General features: G+C 47.3%; 1 protein-coding gene across 1 annotated transcript in view; it reads left to right on the top strand.

The window, feature by feature from the left end:
• The window catches only part of PARVA (parvin alpha), a 162,310-nt gene that overhangs the window by 87,820 nt on the left and 55,841 nt on the right, over positions 1 to 18,649 (top strand). The window contains exons 2-4 of the mRNA XM_045796503.2: positions 11,225 to 11,314; positions 11,396 to 11,466; positions 13,686 to 13,788. Of these exons, the coding sequence (XP_045652459.1) occupies positions 11,225 to 11,314; positions 11,396 to 11,466; positions 13,686 to 13,788 (264 nt within the window). The remainder of the gene's footprint in view (positions 1 to 11,224; positions 11,315 to 11,395; positions 11,467 to 13,685; positions 13,789 to 18,649) is intronic.

Below are 18,649 nucleotides of genomic sequence, written 5' to 3' on the forward strand. Positions count from 1 at the left end.
TGTAATCACACGGTACTTAAAAGTGGAAGAGAGAGGCAGAAGGACCAGCTCAGTAATGCAGTGTGAGAAGGATGTGGCTCCCAGCCCCCATTGCTGGCTTTGAAAATGGAGGAAGGGAGCCACAGGCCAAGGGATGCAGGTGGCCTCTGGAAGCTCGAAAAGGCAAGAAAATAGACTCTCCCCTAGAGCCTCCAGAAAGGAATGCAGCCCTCCTAACACCTTGATTTTAGCCCAGAGAGACCCATGTTGGACTTAACAAAACCTCCAGAACTGTAAGGATAAGTCTGTGTTGTGTCCAGCCACCCAGGATTTGTCATTTGTTACCACAGCAATGGTAAACTAATACAAAAGCCCACGGTGTGAAAACCCCCATCAGGGACCATGGAGAAACATCGTTTCCAGAGCAGTTCCAGAGAAGAGCATTAAAATCATTGAGGAGACCAGTGTACTTTCAGTGACGGTTGCACTAGTGGGAAAGCAGAAACGGCCTTGCCAGGCATCCTTAAGTTGCGAGGAAGCTTTGTCTTTTCATCTCAGCCCTGGAAACAAACACGTAAGTGATGTCCTTTCTTCCTGGAAACTTCGGTTCCCACTTGGGAATGAGCACATCTTGCACTTGTAGTGTTTCGAAGTGGTCTTTGTACTTGGCCTTCTGCATGGATGCGTTTGGAGGGCTCAGCTACTATTGGATAAATTACCGTTGTCTCCTTGCTGATGAAGGAAACCTATGTGTCCCATAAAATCATGGCTTTCCCCCCAGTGAACACTATATTTGGTTGGGAAAATAGCAAATTCGGGTTGATTTTTGTAATAGATTATTTTTACAGTAATTTTAGGTTTACAGAAAAATTGCAAAGGGGAGGACAAAGAATTCCCCTATAACCTACACCCAGTTTCCCCTCTTATTAACATCTTATATTAGTAGGGTACCTTTAAAATTCACGAACCAGTATTGATATATTATTATTAACTAAAAGTATATAACTTATTCAGATTTCTTTAGTTTTTATCTAATGTCCTTTGTTGATCTAGGATCCCATCCAGGACACCGTATTACATTTAGTCATCGTGCCTCCTTACGCTCCTCTTGGCTGTGACTGTTTCTCAGGCTTGTTTTTGATGACCTTGACAGTTTTCAGGAAGCACTAGTCAAGCATATTTTAGGATGCCCATCTATTGAAATCTGTCTGATGTTTTTCTCCTGGGCTTATGGGTTTGGAAAGGAAAGGAAGAGCACAGAGGTAAATGCTATCTTCTCCACATCACCTCAAATGCCATGAGTTATGACCGTGATGTTGACCTTGACCACCTGACTTAGCTAGTGTTTGTCAGGTTTCTACACTGTAAAGTTACTCTTTCCTTCCTTTCCCTATTGTACTCTTTGGAAGGAGGGCCCACGTTTAAGGGGTAAAGGGTCATGCTCCCCTTCTCTGAGGACACAGGATCTATGTAAATTATTTGGAATTGTACAAAGGAGATTTCTCTCCTTTTCCCCATTTATTAATTAATCCAGTCATTTATATCAAATGGACTCATGGCTATTTATTTTGTGCTTTGGGTTATAATCCAATAATACTTTATTATTTTGCTGCTCAGACTGTTCCAGCTTCTTTCCTTTCTGGTTCCAGACTCATCTTGCAGATTCCCTTTCCAGTCCTAGCATCAGCCATCTTTCCAACAAGCCCTGGTTCCTATCATTGGAGAATCACTAGAAACCAAGATCAGCTGCTCGGTATGTGCCTTGCTACCGGAGTGTCATTACTTTTAGGACTGCTCGGCTAATAGAATAAGAAACTAACCCATGTATGCACAGTTGACCCTTGAACAACGCGGGGGGCCAAGGGCACTGACCCCCTCACAATTCAGAAAATCGGCGTATGACTTTTGACCACCCCAAAACTTAATTACTGATAGCCTGTTGTTGACTGGAAGCCTTCACGGTAACATCAACAGTCAACTAACATGTATTTTTTGTTCTATGTATTATGTACTGTATTCTTAACAGTAAAGTAAGATAGAGAATAGAAAATTTTATTAAGAAAACCATAAGGAAGAGACCATACATTTGCAGTACTCTAGGTATATTTATTGAAAAAAAATCCACATACAGGCACACCAGGCTGGGCCGGGACGGGGACAGGGAAGGCAGTGGTGGGCCTGGCACCCCAAGATGGTAATGTTCTGCAGCCTAGAGGCCTCAGCTCAGCAGTGGCAGCCACCAGGCACACCTGTGGGTGTGACAGCAGCCTAGAGGCGCAGTACAGCCGCTCCATCTGCCTGGAGGGGTACCACTGGCCTGGGGCCATTGGCAGCCGTGGCTACTTGTGAGTACTCTGGCCCCCAGGAGGCCAAGGGGCTGAGGTGCTGCTACAGAAGAGGGGTCCCTACCCAGCCCGAGAGGGTCTGAGGCCTGCAGGCAACCTAGGGCCGCCCTGGAGCTTGAGCGACTCAGTGCAGGGGTGCCACGGGCATGGGGCTCCGAGCACAGTGCCACCCCTGCCCTCTCGACATGTGACTCCACTTCAGCTCAGCCTCCTGCCGGCTGGCCCCGGGTGCTGGACCCGACCATTCTGGTGGCGTATGCGTGACCTGCCTGCCCAGGTCTAGGGCCCCTAGGGGCTTCTGACAGGCTTGGGGGGCCTCTTCAGCTATTCAGGGGGCAGCAGATGCAACCTCTTTACCAGCTGCCTCTGATTTGGTGGGGACTGGAGTGAGCACTTGGAAATAAACGCCTAGTGGCTTTTGCTGTCGACTCAAAAACAAAGTGCATAAGAGTGGAGCCATGCGGTTCAAACCTGTGTTGTTCGGGGTCAGCCGTATGCCCACCGTGCAGTATTTCCGTACGTAATCGTCTGTATCTATATTAAGCTAAACATGAGTGCTTCCTGATATCTCCGCCTCTAATCCATTACCACATAGATTATCCCAGGCCCTTCCCCTGCTTGTCTGCAGCCTCCCACTCCAACAGTGAGAAACCTGGCTCCTACCATCCACCGTCCGTTTACGTCATTGTTTGCTTCCGGTGTGCGTGTGTCACAGCATCAGAACTGTTGACCTGCATCCCGTGGGAAGAAACTTTATCAACTAGAGTCCATGCCCATGTGCGGTTCCTTTTGAGTTGGGTTTCACAGACAGCACTCGTTTCCAACAATATTAGGTCAGCACCATCCCCCTCACCCCTTCCAGTGAGATTGTCTCATACATTTGTAATTCTATTAGGGTCTATTATCACAGGCTGCATCCCACCCTTGGAGCCGCCAACCACCTACATGATTTTTTTTAATTTGCTTACATTGAGGTTTACTCGCAGTGCTATAAAATTCTGTGGGCTTGATAAATGCATAAAATCACGTATATACCATTACAGTATTGTACAGAATAGTTTCACCTTCTTAAAAAAGTTCAGTACTTTGCCCGTTCGAACCTTCCATCAAACCGCTGGCAACCACGGATCTTTTTACCGTCTCTATACTTTTACCTTTTCTGAACGTCATCTATTAGAATCATACATGTGTCACCTTTTCAGACTAGCCTCTTTGACTTAGGAATTATATATTTGAAGTTCTTCCACATCTCTCCGTGGCTTTATTGCTCATTTTTTAAAAGCACCAAATACTATTGCACCATATGGGTATACCACCGTGGGTCCATTTGCCTACTGAAGTATGTCTTGGTTGCTTCAAGTTTTTGGCAATTATGAATAAAACTGCTATAAACATGCACGTGCAGGATTTTGTGTGAATGTGTGTTTTCGAGTCAAGTAAATACTAGGAACACGATTGCTGAATTATACGGTAAAACTACAGCTTTGTAAGAAGCTATCACACGGTCTTCCAAGATGGCCGTACCATTTTGCATTCGTAAGAAGCTATCACACGGTCTTCCAAGATGGCCGTATCATTTTGCATTCGCACCACAATGAGTGAGAGTTCCTGCGGCTTCACCTCCTTGTCAGCTTTTGGTGTTCCCAAGGTTTGGGGATTTTAACCATGCTAACAACTGGGGTGGCTCCTCATTGTTTTGTCGTTCCCTAATGACAAACGATGTTGAACCTCTTGTCATGTTCTTTTTTGCCATTCGTACCCCCTTTTTGGTGACATGTCTGTTTAGATCTGCCCATTTTGTACTTCATTTGTTTTCTTATTCCATTTTGCAAGTTTTTTGGGTGTTTTGCATATAAGCTTTTTATCCAATATATGTTTTGCAAATATTTTCTCTCAGTCTATGGCTTGTTTTTTCATTCATTTTTAACAATCTCTTTTGCAGAGTAGAAATTTTAATAAAACCCAGCTTATCAATTTTTCTTTCATGGATTGTCCTTCGTGTTGTATGTTCAAAGTCACTGCCAAGCCCCGCATCACATGGGTTTTTTCTTATATTTTTTTCTAGGAATTTTATAGTATTGTATTTTATTCTTAGGCCTGTGATCATTTTGAGTTAAATTTTGCAGGAAGTGTATGATTTGTGTCCAGGTTCGTTTTTTACATGTAGCTGTCAGTTGTTCTCCATCCATTCTGCACTGAGTTGCCTTTGCTCCCCTGTCAAACATCAATTGCATGGGTTTGTGTGGGTCTATTTCTGGGTTCTGGGTTCTGTTCCAGTGACCTGGGCGTCCACTCTTTTGCCAGTGCCACACTGTATTGACTGCTGTAGCTTTAGCGTAAGTCTTAAAGTTTGGTAGTGTCAGTCCTCCAACTTTGTCATTTTTCTTCTGTGTTGTGTTGGCTACTCTAGGTCTTTTGTCCCTCTGTGTGAACTTGAGACTCAGTGTGTTGATAACCACAGAGTAGCTTGCTGTGATTTCCAGCAGGTTTGCATTTAGTCTATGGAGGAAGTTGGGAAGAATTGACACCTTAACAATATCAAGTCTTTTAATTCATGAATACTGAATCTATCTTCATTTATCTAAATCTTCTTTGATTTCTTATATCAGAGTTTTATCGTTTTCTGCATATCAATTCTGTACGTATTTTGTTAGATTTATACCTAAGTATTGCATTTTTTGGTGCTACTGTAAGTAATTTTGTTTTAGTTTCAAATTCCAATCATTCATTGCTGGCATAAAGGAAGGCAGTTTTGCATATTTACTTACCTTGTATCTGCAACCTCGCTATAATTGCTTACTAGTTCTAAGAGTTTGGAGTTTTTTGTTCTGTTTGTTTTGGTCAATTAGTTGGGATTTTCTACATAGATAAATGTGTTATCTGCAAAGATAGTTTTACTTCCTTGCTCCCAATTTCTATACCTTTTATTTCCTTTTCTTGTGCTGTGCTACTAACTAAACATACTAAATTTAGTATGATTTTGAATGGCATGGTGAGAGGAGACATCTTTGCCTCGCTCCCAGTCTTAGGGGAAAGCATCCGGGTTCTCACCATTACGTATGGTGTTAGCTATAGTGTTTTGATTGATGTTCCTTCAGGTTGGTTTTTCACATAGACAAAAATTGTTGGGGCTTGCTGACCAGACCGTTATCAGGTTGTCTTGCTGCCAAGAACGTCTATGCGGGCCCTTGATCCATTTAGGAATTAAGGGAGCTTGAGTAGCTTTCAGAAGGACCAGAGATTAATCATCAGGACTCCTGATAAAGATCTAGAACAGCCCAAATATCTCACTGGCGCCCACTTGCCCTGAAGGAGAAAGAGCATCCCAGCTATTCTCTTGTGCTCCCTTGGTATGTTTGGTTTGGTTTGGTTTGGTTGCTGTTTTCTCTGTAGAACAGGGAGCATGGTCCAGGGAGTGCTGGGGAACAGATGAATTCATGACCCCTGACTCTCTGGACCTCGCCTACCTATTTGATCCTCTGTTCCTTCCCCTCTCTTCCCCTCTGTGCCCCCCTCCCCCCATTCCCAGTGCTCAGGCATAATCATCACTCTCAACACCTACCCTGTTTTTACACGCCTTGATGTTTTTTTACACAAGATGTGCCTTTTGTGGGGCACCTGTGTCAAATGAAAAGTTCTATTTTTCAAAGTCCAACTCCAATTCCCCCTTTCTAGGAATCCTCCCCAGTCTTCCATCCAGAGCTACTCTCGCTCTGCCTGAGCTCCCACAGCCCTGTGGTCACATGGCTCTCACCCCTCTGCGTAGCATCCTGCATGTTGTGTTTATGTCTGCCCCTCCCGCCATCCGTGAGCAGATTAAGGCAGATCCCTGTCAGATTCCCAGGCCTATATTCCCAGTGCTGGCACCAGGTCTGCTTCAGGAGAGGTGCCTAGTCATGTTTACTGGTTGAACGAATGAAATTACTGGCTTTGCATAAAGGGACACTTTTGTAATTTGAGAAACCTCTGTCCATTCTTCTCTCCATAGTTGTTTTCTCTGTGGTATTCTTTGAATCCCTGTATGTATTCTGAAGTATAAGAGATGCCTGCAGCTCTTCTGTTTCTCATGGAAAAAAGGAAAGGAAAATTACCATTCATTGTAGACCTACTCTATTCTTCTATCAACTTTATAATCCTGGTGTCCTGTGTATTAATTAGGGAGTTTGAGCTCCAAGCCCCAGAAAATGCCAACTCCACAGCTTAAACAATAAGGGAGCTTATTGTATCTCTTATAACAAGACACATAAAGCTAGAGTGGCTCCAGGGATGGTGGCTTAACGGTATCAACAAGAACCCCTTTCTTCTCTGCCAAACTTAGCATATTAGTTTCTTCTTTGGATTTGGGCTTGCTCACCTCGTGACTACAAAATGACTGCAGCAAATCCAGGCATAGCATCCTGATGAGAAGGATACCTTCTCTTCTTTTGGCCTCTCTTTAAAATGGAGGAAAACTATTGTTAGAAGCTTCTCGAAATTTTCTCTCACAACTTGTATCACATGGCAACACTTGAGTCAGTCACTACCAAGGGAATTAAGATTATCGTGATTAGCCTAAACCAATCAGGATCTTCCCTGGAATTTAGGAGGGAGAAGTGTACCCTGGAACAAAATGAGGGTTCTCTCAGCAGGGAAAAAAGAGTAAAATAAATATTAGCGAGGAAACCAGCAGTGTCAGCTACAACGTTGTCTTATAGAGAATTGTTTTATGCTGAATTTTGGGGAAGTTAAATTGCTTATGTCAGGTCCCACTGCTGATAAAAATAGAAGTAGGATTCAAATCCAGCTCTTTTAAACTCCAGAGCCCATCCTTCTGCTGCTGCACCGCTGGACCCAGAGTCAGCCTGCGTTCCCGGAAAAGCCGAAGCCCCCCCTCTGATGGCGAGCACTTCAGGCAGGAGTTGAGGCAATCACCCTGCTTTCCCGAGCTCGACCTTCAGCTGGGTATTTAATCTGTTTATTAAGTTATGACTAATGGCACTGCGAGACACTGAGGGCTACACATTCAGCCCTAGTTTTAGATTGTTAGAGGAGGTCCCAGGGATAAACATCATAGTCCTATTCTGTGCCGAGAAAATTCAATTGCAGCTCTTTTCTCTTTCAGAGTACAGGGATTGGCGAGGGGCTTCTGCTGCGTCCTGCTTGGGTTTAATAGGAATGAAGCCTCCAGAGCAGGCGGGCTGTTTTGGGCAAGTGGCCACTAATGCGGCCCCATGGGGCGGGGGCCGGGCCTGAGGCGGGCAGTTTGCACATTCACTTTTACAAACAGTTGGCCCAGAGTCAGCAGTTAATGGGATGGGAATGATGTTCCTGTACCAAATCATTTCCTGCAAAAAAACATTTCCAATTGCAAACATATCTCAGCCTTTCTTCTAGGGTTTGTTATGTCTCTGGGAGTGAATTAAAGAGGCTGGGCAGAGGGGAGTGTTTCTGACTGGGGATTTTTCATCTGAAAACATTTTAACAATGATGTACACATAAAAAAGATCCTGTTCAGACCCACCTTTAGGAGTCCTTGCTGCAAGTATTGTATTTCTAGCCCCATTTTGGGGGTGTAAATATCTCTATATTCACAAATTGGCTCAGGCCATGCAACAGTCTTGGAACAGATGCGGCTTTTCTCTCCTTACAAAATATAAGCACACACATATGCACACACATGTGCACACAGGGTCAGGCCAAAATATAATTTTTTTTTTTCTCTGAGAACAAGCTAGAATCCTTCTTTGTATCCTCTACACTGCTCTGGGAAATTCTGGCTTAATTTATAACCCATGCTGTCAAACGGTGGTCTTAACAGTTTGGGTTATTCATTTACTCAACAGGGTGTTTTTTTTTTTAATTTTTTAAAAGATTTATTTATTTTAGAGCGCAGTGCGTGCATGTGAGAGGGGGGAGGGGCAGAGGGAGTGAGAGAGAAGCAGACTCCCCACTGAGCGCAGAGCCTCCAGGGGTGGGGAGGCTCCATCTCGTGACCCTGAGATCATGACCTGAGCCAAAATCGTGATTCAGAAGCTCAACTGGCTGAGCCACTCCAGTGCCCCCATGTAATGTATTTACACAATTTTTACCAAGTATGAGGCCCTAATTTAAGGGCTTAACATATATTAACTCATTTAACCTTCTCAACACCCTAGGAGATAGGTAATATTATCACTCCCATTCTACAGATGGGGAAACTGAGATGTAAGAAGTTAATGAACTTGCCCAAGGTCATGGAGCTGGTAGATGATGGATTTGAATGTAGGCACTCTGGCTCCTCTCTGGGGATCTAATAGTGAACAAAAGAGAAAAAGTGCCAGCCTTCCCACAATTTATTTTCTGGTCAGGGGGAAACAACAGACATATGAATAATTATTATTTCGGGTTGTGATGAGTGCTCTGAAGAAAATAAAACATGAGAGGGAGCAAGAGGCTAATCAGAGGGCCTTGCCGGTGTTAGTAAAGAGTTGGGGCTTTATTCTGAGTGTGATGGGAAGCCATAGGAGGGCTTCAAGCAGAAGAATGTATGATGCCATTTACATCCCTATAGATCATTCCGACTGTGCTGTGGGAAGTAGACGGGGCGGGGAAGATGCATCAGAAAGCAGTGGACCAGTTAGAAGGTGGTTCTGTTGTCCAGGTGAAAGATGATGGTGGCCTGAACTAGAATGGGGTGGTAGAGATGGTGAGATGTGGTTGGCCGTGGATCCTGGTTTAGGGGTGGGGCCCACAAAACTTGCCAATGTATTAGATGCAAAACACGAGGAAGGAGAAGACAAGAAGAACAGGGGAATGACAGTCTTGTGTGAGTGTTGTTGTGGTGGGGGTGAGGGTGTTGTCATTTGTGGATGGGCACGTTCGGATGTATACATTTGAGATCTTTATTAGTAGACAAAAGAGGAGACATCATCAGATACGCCTGGAATTCGGGGTCAGGCCTCGTCTGGAGATTTCAGTGTGGACATCATCAGCATTTGGGTATAGGGGGTCGACTAGGACACCACCATCCAATTGGATTCCCTGTAATGAGGGACATCATTACATCTGTGGTGTCCAGCATGGTAGCCACGTGTGAGCCACTGAGCGCTTGCAATGTGATTGGTACAGCTAAGAAGCCAAATGTTTAATTCACTTAAACACGAATAGCCACGTGTGGCTGGTAGCTACTGTACTGACAGTGCCGGTCCGGGGTGGCGGGGAATGTGGGTAGAGAAGGTCCTGGGCAGGAGCACGCGTCTTCACCGGCCAGTCCACCCAGCCTTGCGCCCCCATTTAAGCGTGACTTGACTTCCACTGCCGGGTGCTTGCACGCTACTGCTTGTCCAGCAGCGGAAATCTTGCTTCTTTGTGAGAAACAGCCTGGAAAAGAAAGCAAACTGCCAGTCTTAGGAGGAACATTGGAAGAAATTGTAGGAGTCTCACGAAACTACAGGAGTCCGTTTGTTTTTCGCCAGAAAACAAACGTGATCTTATGCTTATTCGAATCATTTTAGCCTTGAAGGTGCGGCTTCTGTTTTTCAGTTGTGTTTTATGAGGGGAATTATAGAGAGTGGTGGGTGGCTGTGAATTTGCAGATTCAAGACCATGACTGGCTGATATCCCGTATGAATGTCAAGAGCCCACAGCAAGGGGACTAAATACCAGCTTCATAATGCAAGTTGTGTCTCTTTAGGGTAGAGTGTGTTTCACTCCCTTTGTTAGGCAATCTCGTTCCCAGTCCAACTGCAAACATCAGTGAGTTTGCGAATATGAAAGAACTCTTTGTCAGTGGCTGCCTTGTGCTGAAGAGTGCTTGCAAGTATATGCTGGCAGTCAGGGAGGCCAGAGTCCATAAAAAAAATAAATAAAACAGAAAGATGGGACATTGCTTTTATTACGGCTGATCGCTGCTGCCATATTAGCTCTTTGAGAGCCCTTTGGTGACCACTGCCTTTAGAGAAAATGGTCTTTTTGTGCTTAATTGGTGAAAAGTAATTATTCAAACTGGAAGTGAATAGAGGTGAGGAGATTTCAGTCACTGATTGGGGGAGGGGGGTGATCCAGGGTCAGTGCTCAGCAAGTGCCCTTCACACAGTGGTTTTGTGGTAGGGATTTGTTTTTCACTGAGGCTTCATTTGGAGGGCGGTGGGTGCATGGGGGGGGGGGAGCAGGCTGGAGGTCTTTAATGGCCATTGACCTCTTTTTGTTTTCCTTGAGGAAAGTGTAATTGTAGATTTCTAGGATTTGAAAACTGCAAAAAAGACTCGCAGGCCATCCATCCAGTCGAGCTCTTGACATTGAGCTGAGGAAATGGGCCTAAGTGGGGAGATGCCTGGCCCCAGGGCCTCCTACTCATGAGAGCTGAAGGGACAGGACCAGAGCCCAGAAAGAGGCCAGACTGAGGCGTTCTCGAGCAGCGGCTGGGGTGGGGTGGAGGGAAAAGAGAAGATAGAATGATCAGAAAATACTTAGGGAAGCCAAATAAGGAGAGAAGCCGGAGGAGGCTTGCAGCGAGGGTGGACATGGCTTACAACGTAAATGTGGCCTTGACTTGGTGACCTCATTCATCCCGTTACCGGGCACCCGCTGTGCCCCAGACAGAAAGTCCTGGAAGGAGAGGCAGGCAGGAGGCGACAGGCAGAGACCTCAGAAAGATGTGAGTGCCCACCTCGCTTGTGTTTATGCTGAGAGAATGTCTGGGAGCAGGCAGAGGCCTCCCTGTTTCCCCCGAGGAAGGCGAGTGAGGTGGTAGTTGGAAGATGTGACACGAAGGGGCCTACTTGGTCCTTTTTGCCAGGAGAGGCAGGGAATCTGTTGCCGGCTGAGTTACAGCTATGAGCTAACCTCAGTGGTTTTGGTGTCCGTCTCAAACACGCTTGTTACGGAGCTCCTCCCCGTCGTCGGCGGGCTGCAGTGTGACTCTGCCTGTCTTCTCCTTGCAGTATCGGAACTTCAGGAGGAAGGCATGAACGCCATCAACCTGCCCCTCAGCCCGATCCCCTTCGAGCTGGACCCGGAGGACACCATGCTGGGTAACTGGGTCTCTTGTTCTCTGGGTTGGCCTAATGCCTTCGAGTGGAGCCACCCCCACTGACTGCCTTTTCCTTTTAAAGAGGAGAATGAGGTGCGAACAATGGTGGACCCGAACTCCCGCAGCGACCCCAAACTGCAAGAACTGATGAAGGTAAGAAGAAATTAGGAGGGGCGTCAGCTGCCCTACCCCCACCCCCGGGCTCAACAGGCATCGGTAGACCACCTGCTCTGGGCAGGCAGCACGGGAACCACTGCACAGCAAATAGAAGGTCACGGGCAGCTCAGGGTCCCATAGGCGGACATCTCAGATTTCACAAAAATGGCACATGGCGGCTGCCCATGAATGGTGTTGATCGGTAAGTGCCAGGGAAGTGAGTGCAAATGAGCTCACGTTCGCCAGGGTCTTCAAGTTGACACAGTCTTTCCACTGCTTTTCTCACGGACCCTCAGAGGCACCCTGCAAAGTAGGACTTCATATCATCCCCACCTACAGATGAGGAAAGGGAGTCTTAGAAAAGCCAGTGGCTTGTATATGATCACAGCTGAGCAGAGGAGATGGAATTCAAACAGAAGTCAATAGGAGTGAATTACATCGTGTCCATTGTGCCTGGCACGGTCGTCCCCTGAAACATACTCAAGCCACCCCCTGTGGATTCCCCGTCCTGTGCTGTTCTGCTGTAGTTTCTCCCAGCTGCACTCAAAACAGGACAAAAAGGCACTGGATGCCGAAGTGGTTTGTTCAAACTGCAAATCAGATCTGTCCTTTTCCTGCTCAAACCCGGGTGTAGATTCCGATCAACCGAAGGCTGAAGCCCGTGCTCCTGAGGGTGGTGTTTGGGGTCTCATGCTCTCGCTGCGTCTTCAGCCTCAGATTGTCCCTTTAGAGTCACCACATGCTGACTAGTTACCACTGCTCAGATCCTTCTCTGTCTCCTCCAAATGATGAGCTTCTGGGGGTTAGAGACCACCTCTTTTTTCATCATTGTACCCCCAGGATCCAGCACAGAATGTGACGTGGAGCAGACGTTCATAAATGGTGGGTGGGCGGGTGATAGATGGGGGACGGCTGGATGCAGGGAAGGGAAAGGAGGGAAGCTCCTACCCACAGTAGAACAGTGTAGAACCATGTGCTCTGAAGGCCCGGGCTCCCCCAGGTATGGAAACCCAGCCCAGCTACTGCCCCTGTGATAAAGACAATCTATTTATGCTAAGTTGAAGAAGTCAAACACAAAAGTTGATGTTCTGTGTGACTCCATTTATATAAAATTATGGGTGGTTGCCTGAGGCCTGTCCTTGGTGGGGGGATGGAGGGGGGACTGAGCTCCCACAAAGAGCCCAAAGGAACCTTCTTCTGCTGAGGGAACAGCTCTGCATCTTGGTGGTGGTGGTGGTCACACAACTGTGTACAATGACCAAAACGCACCAAACTGTATCTTTAAAATGAGTTAATTTTACTGTATATAAATAATACACAAATAAGCTGAAAAAAATTAAAATAAAAGGCAATGGACTTGAGCAAGCTTCAACTTCCTCAACTGAAAAATGAAACAAATGATCCCTCCCTCTCATGGGTGTTGTGCAGAGTAACTAAACGGATGCCCGTGGAATGGCTCCGCTCAGTGCTTGATGCCAAGGGCCCTCGGGTAATGACAGCTGCTAAGAGAGAGCCGAGAGAGGAGACAGCGCTGGCCCCACGGAGAGGTGGCTTGGGGCCAGGAGAACAGTCCCATAGAGGGGGATGGACAGGAGTTCGGTTCCTGTGTCTGGCCACGGTCAGCAATGCAACCTTGGCAAATATGTTCACTTTTGTGCTTGATCTCCCCCCGAACATAGGGGTGCTGGTAACACCTGGCCAAATGTCATAATGGGGGGAGAGCTTTATGTATTCATAAGATGCACCTTTAATGAACATTTGGCCCTTGCCATATGTGATTCTTTTCTGCTACCTAAAGTGGGAGGTCTTTTCCTCCTCCATTTTAGAGGTGGGCCATCAGAGGCTCAGAGCGGAAACCAGCCTGCCTCGGATTCCTGGATCGTGGAGGCACACACAGAGGCACACAAATCAGTTAGTGGGTCACTAACCCCAGATTGCGTAACTCCAAAGCACATACCATTACAGGCTACACACCCAAACACTGCGTGCATGTCGCTTGCCGTTGGGGTAACGGGCCCAAAGATATCAACAGGGACCACAGCGGCACTAGAGGGCCCTTACAGCTCACCCACTTTGTGTCATCTGCTAACTCACATGGACCGTTCTGCTGCTTTCCAAATCTGAAGTTCATTTAGATTTTAATTATCCGGGATAAGAAAGCTGATCAATAAGAAAATACCCATGACTCTTCCCTTAGTTGGTGTCTCTTCCTGTAGGTATTAATTGACTGGATTAATGATGTGCTTGTCGGAGAAAGAATCATCGTGAAAGACCTGGCTGAAGATTTATATGACGGACAAGTCCTGCAGAAGCTCTTTGGTGAGAAGGGGGTGGCGTGTTGCGGTGGAGAGCTCTGATCGGCAGGCGGAGGGCTCCCCGACTCCAACTTAGGAGCTGTTCTCCGTTAGGGCAGCTCACGTGCCGTAGCCCAGGACAGTGCAGAGTGTGGGATGACAGACCAGTGGGGCCTTCAGATGGCCTCCCGGAAGATGTTTTACGGGAATGAATTGCAGAGGGAGTTCAATGACCAGATGGGGCTGCTCCCCCTGGCAGTCTAAGGTCATCAGCTGGGTAGATGGAGAGACTCCACTGTATACCGGAAAACATGTCTTACGCCCTCTAGAAAATTGTGCGTGTGTGGCCTCTGTCACCTATGGGCCTGCGCGTGCACGTATCTATGTGTGTGGGGACCTGTGTGTGTCCCTCAGTGTCTCTCTCTCGAGATCAGGGGCACGTATATGGGAGCCTGTGCCTCTGTGACGTTTGGCCTCTGCGTGTCTAGGTGTGTGGTCTCTGGCCGGTGTGTGCCCATTCACAGGGTTCCTGTGGAAATAGAAGGCCTCCGGGGAAAGAAAGGCAAATTCGGGGGTGATCTTAAGTGTTGAAAGGCCAAATTCAGCCTGAATGAATTCGGACTTTTCCTCAGCTGTTCCCATTTTCCCTCTCATCCAAACCTCTGCTCCGAGTTGTAGCCTTTCACTCCTAGCTGCCCACTCAGCTGTCCGCACCTCACGCTGAGCTCATCTACTTTTCCAAAGATGTTTCTTGCCCTCTTTCTTGTTTTGTTTTTTTAAGATTTTATTTATTTATTTGATAGAGAAGGAGACAGCCAGCGAGAGAGGGAACACAAGCAGGGGGAGTGGGAGAGGAAGAAGCAGGCTCCCAGCAGACGCTTAACGACTGAGCCACCCAGGCGCCCTGATTGCCCTCCTTCTTGTGACCCCCAGATAGGTGGGGGGCCTCCAGAGCTCGTTTCTTCTTGCCCACATTGCCCCTGCATCCACCCTCCCTCCCACTTTCACTCGTCTGAACTCCTAAAGCAGCTTCCGGCCTCACCTCTGTGCCTGCCAGCTCACTGCCCCCGCCCGGCGGAGGAACCTTCTCAAACTCAAGGCTAGTCTTCCCAGTTCTTGCTGTCCCGGAGCTCCCGATGCATGTTGACGGGCCGCGGCAGGGCCCTGTAGCGCCGCATGCAGACGGTTCCTCAAGCGACCCCCGGCTGTCTTTTCAGCCTCAGCTCCAGACAGGCTCACACGCGTGGCTTGTGCAACATTAAGGGCTTAGGGTCACGCCTGACACACCATGAATGCCCCATCCATGTCTTCCATCCTTTTCATGGGTACTGGTTTTATTATTGTTGTGATCACCATTGCTACGTCACCCGCACGCTGTGCCTGTTAACATCTCTATGCTCCGCCCATGCTGTTCCTCCGGCCTTGGGCCCTTCCTCTCTCCGGCAGGGAAAACCATTATGGTTCACCTTCCAGTCTCGGGGGTCTGTGGAGCGCACCTGCTCTCGTACCTCCGGCAATCACATCTAGAAGTGATGGTCACGCACCCTCTGTGTTTCCCGGATGTACACACGCATACATACAGATGTGTACAGAACATACATGCCCTTTATTCTACGGCATTCCATGTTGCTTGTAGCTGTCGAGGGAAATGTCCGTGGGCTCCTCAAAGTCAGGGACACCACATCGTACTCGTGTATCCAGGCGTCTCCAGTACCAGCAGTTTGCCTCCACGTGTGGCCGGGCACTTAATCCGTGTGCATTGAATGAATGAATGATATAAAATCTAGTCATTTCTAGGAAGCTAAACTGATTTGGTACTCAAACATCAATATTAGCAAGTGTTAATATTTAAAGGCTTGTAAATGCAACTGAACACAGGAAAAGGCTTTGGCACATGTCCGCGTAGAAAAGCCGAGAGCCTCAACTGAGCATCTCTTCAGTGACTGCAGCTTTTAACTCCCCCAGCAAATTTCCTGGCGGGATCTGAAAGTGTCTTGAAATGCTCTGTGTGGGACTTTCAAGGCAAGGGTGGAATGTGGCCACGGAGCGATGGAACGTGGTCATGAGGTCATCTTGCCTCTGCACGTGGTTCCAGAACTGCCCAGCTTCACGTCCGTGGAGCCCCGAGTCCGGCCCGGAGCAATCACATTCGATTATTTCAGATCTCAACCTTCCTGTTGACAAAGTCATGCTGCTTTTGTCAACCTAAGTTTAGACCCTTTGTAGGTAGATGGCTGGGTACACGTATTAAAAAGCTACAGGCAGGATAGCCGGGTGGAGAGAACCAGCCTGCAGGTAAAAATATGCATCAGGAGCTCCTGGGAGGAGTCAGTCTGGAGATAGAGTTTGGGATGACCCCTCCAACCTCGACTTCCCCTCTGTTTTTCTATCTTCCTCTTTCCCAGCAAAGTTTCTCAAAAGAATATTTGGCACTGTATCTGCTTCCCCACCACTGATCATTACCCCTGAGGGACAAGCTGGGTCCCACCCCAACCTCTCCACCAGCTTTCCCTTCTGCGGTCATCAGTGTCGATTCTGATGACCTCCTATGCTGTGGCCTCTGACACTACTGAACATCTTTTCCCCTTTCCCCAGTGCAGGGTCTCCTGGGGCCCCATGCCGTCCTGGTTCTTTTCTGCTTCCCACATACCCCAGTTGCCCCAACTTCCACATACGCTTTTCATCTCTGTGTAATGGTGGGACTCCTCAGTCTTCCATGCATGGCCCCCTCCCCCCTCTCTCTCACATCCCCTTCCTGGGTGTTTCATCTGCTTCTGCTTTCCAGCCATCACCTCTCTGCGGGTCACTCTCAGAAGCTGTAAGCCACTCCTCTGCCTTCCGGGCATGCCCACCTGGTTGTCAGCTAGGCACCCTGGAACCAACCTGCCCCAAACTGAGCTGCTTCTCTCCCCGCTCCCCACCAAAGCCACTCTGCTTTCCGGAGGGATGAATGGTGTCACGACCACACGGCTGCTCAGATTAAAAACCGAGGCGTCCTCCTCTCTTGCTCCTTCGCTTTCATCCCTCATATTCTGTCAGTCACAAATGGTGACAACCAGACTTGCAGGTGTAATGTGTCAAACCATCCCATTTCTCAACCGGGTAGGGTACTGGCTCCCTGTGTGCTAGGCTGGTGGAACTTGCCCCACGACTTTCCAGCCCTGGTAGCCCTCTGAGAGCTTCCAGATCCTCTTTGTATTTTACTATTTGTCTTAACGCTTCATAGGCCATTTGTCAGTGGGTTTTTTGGGTTTTTCCTACTTTTCTTTTGAACTAATTTTAGACTTAGAGTTGCAGAGAGGGTGCAGGGTTCCTGAGCCCCGGCACAGCTCCCACGCACGCTCACATCTTACCCGACCGCAGTACAAGGACCAAAACTAGGAAATCAACCTCAGCATGATGTTTAAGTTACAGAATTTATTTGGATTTCACCGGTTTTTTACATTCATGTCCTTTTTCAGCTCTAGAATCTAATCCAGGATCGCACACCGCTTTCACTCATCCCCTCCAACCTGTGACAGTCTTTGCCTTTCCTGTATTTCGTGGCCTTGACACTTTAGAAAAAGAACTGATTAGTTATTTTGTAGAATGGCTCCCAACTTGGGTGTGTCTGATGTTTTCTGAGGATTAGATGAAGGTTATATATTTTGGGGAAGAACACCACGGACGCGATGGGTCCTTCTCAGTGTGTCGTATCAGGGAGTGTGTGATGTTAGTATGGCTTAACCCTGATCACGTCGCAGTTACTATTTTTCTCTTAGTAATTCATGTATTTAGGGGAGGGGGAGATAATTTAAGATTATGCAAATATCATTTTTCCTTAAATTTTCCTCACCGATTTTAATTAGTGGAGCATATTTGCCTGATTGTGGTGGTCTAGTGAAGATTTTCTATTTTCTTCATTCATTCATTTTTTTAGAGAGAATGCATGTTTGTGGGAGAGTGGGGAAGTGAGGGTCAGAGGGGGAGAGAATCTTAAGCAGGCTCCACACACACCACGGAGCCTAATGCAGGGCTTGATCTAATGACCCTGAGATCATGATCTGAGTCGAAATCAAGAGTTGGACGTTTGACTGAGCCACCCAGACACCCCCATTCCTTCCACATTTATTAATTGGAATCCTGCTGTAAGGAAAAGTCCTTGTTCTCCATTTACTTATTTATTCAGTATTTGTATCAGTGTGGACAAAAGGGTATTTATTTTATACTTTGGTTTATAATCCAGTACTACCATTGTTCTCCCCCCACCCCATACCTCCAGCTTTGACTGTTGGGAGCTCATTCAGGTTGGCTCCTGGCTACTTTGGACATGCCACCCCATGTTTTTTGTTCTTAGCACTTCCTTACTCTCTGGCATCATGAGATGTTCCATACTCCTCTTACATTCTACTTACTCTGGCCCTGGAATCAGCCATTTCTCCACAGAGCTCTGATTTCTTTTATTAGGGAATGGAATTTAGCGATCGCTATCTGGGCCTATGAGAGTGTTTTTACTTGCTATCTATAGCACACATAAACACCTCTACTCAGGCACAGTACTATGATCTGGTAGTACGAAGATGAATCAGGCATGATCATTTCCAGAAATCCACTTTCAAATTGTCCTGGGGCTGGGTATGGGAGTAGGAGGGAGATGAGGTCGGGATTAGGAAACTAACTATGAAACACTGGCACTTAGAGGAAAATGGAAATGCCACAGGGACCTCTGGGAGTCCAGATGTGCCGGGCGAGTCACATCTCAGGAGCAGGATGTGGAATCCAGGGAACCAGGTCGATGACCTCACGGGGCAAGGACTCAGAACCCAGACATGACCAAGATCTGGAGGCAAGAATCTCTCGGCAAAAAACTGTGTTTTACGGCCTCGGCGAAAGCCCAAGTGAGCATC

This window comes from Ursus americanus, chromosome 24 (genome assembly GCF_024610735.1).
Source record: "Ursus americanus isolate L20-20 chromosome 24, mUrsAme1.1.p, whole genome shotgun sequence".
Classification (NCBI taxonomy): domain Eukaryota; kingdom Metazoa; phylum Chordata; class Mammalia; order Carnivora; family Ursidae; genus Ursus; species Ursus americanus.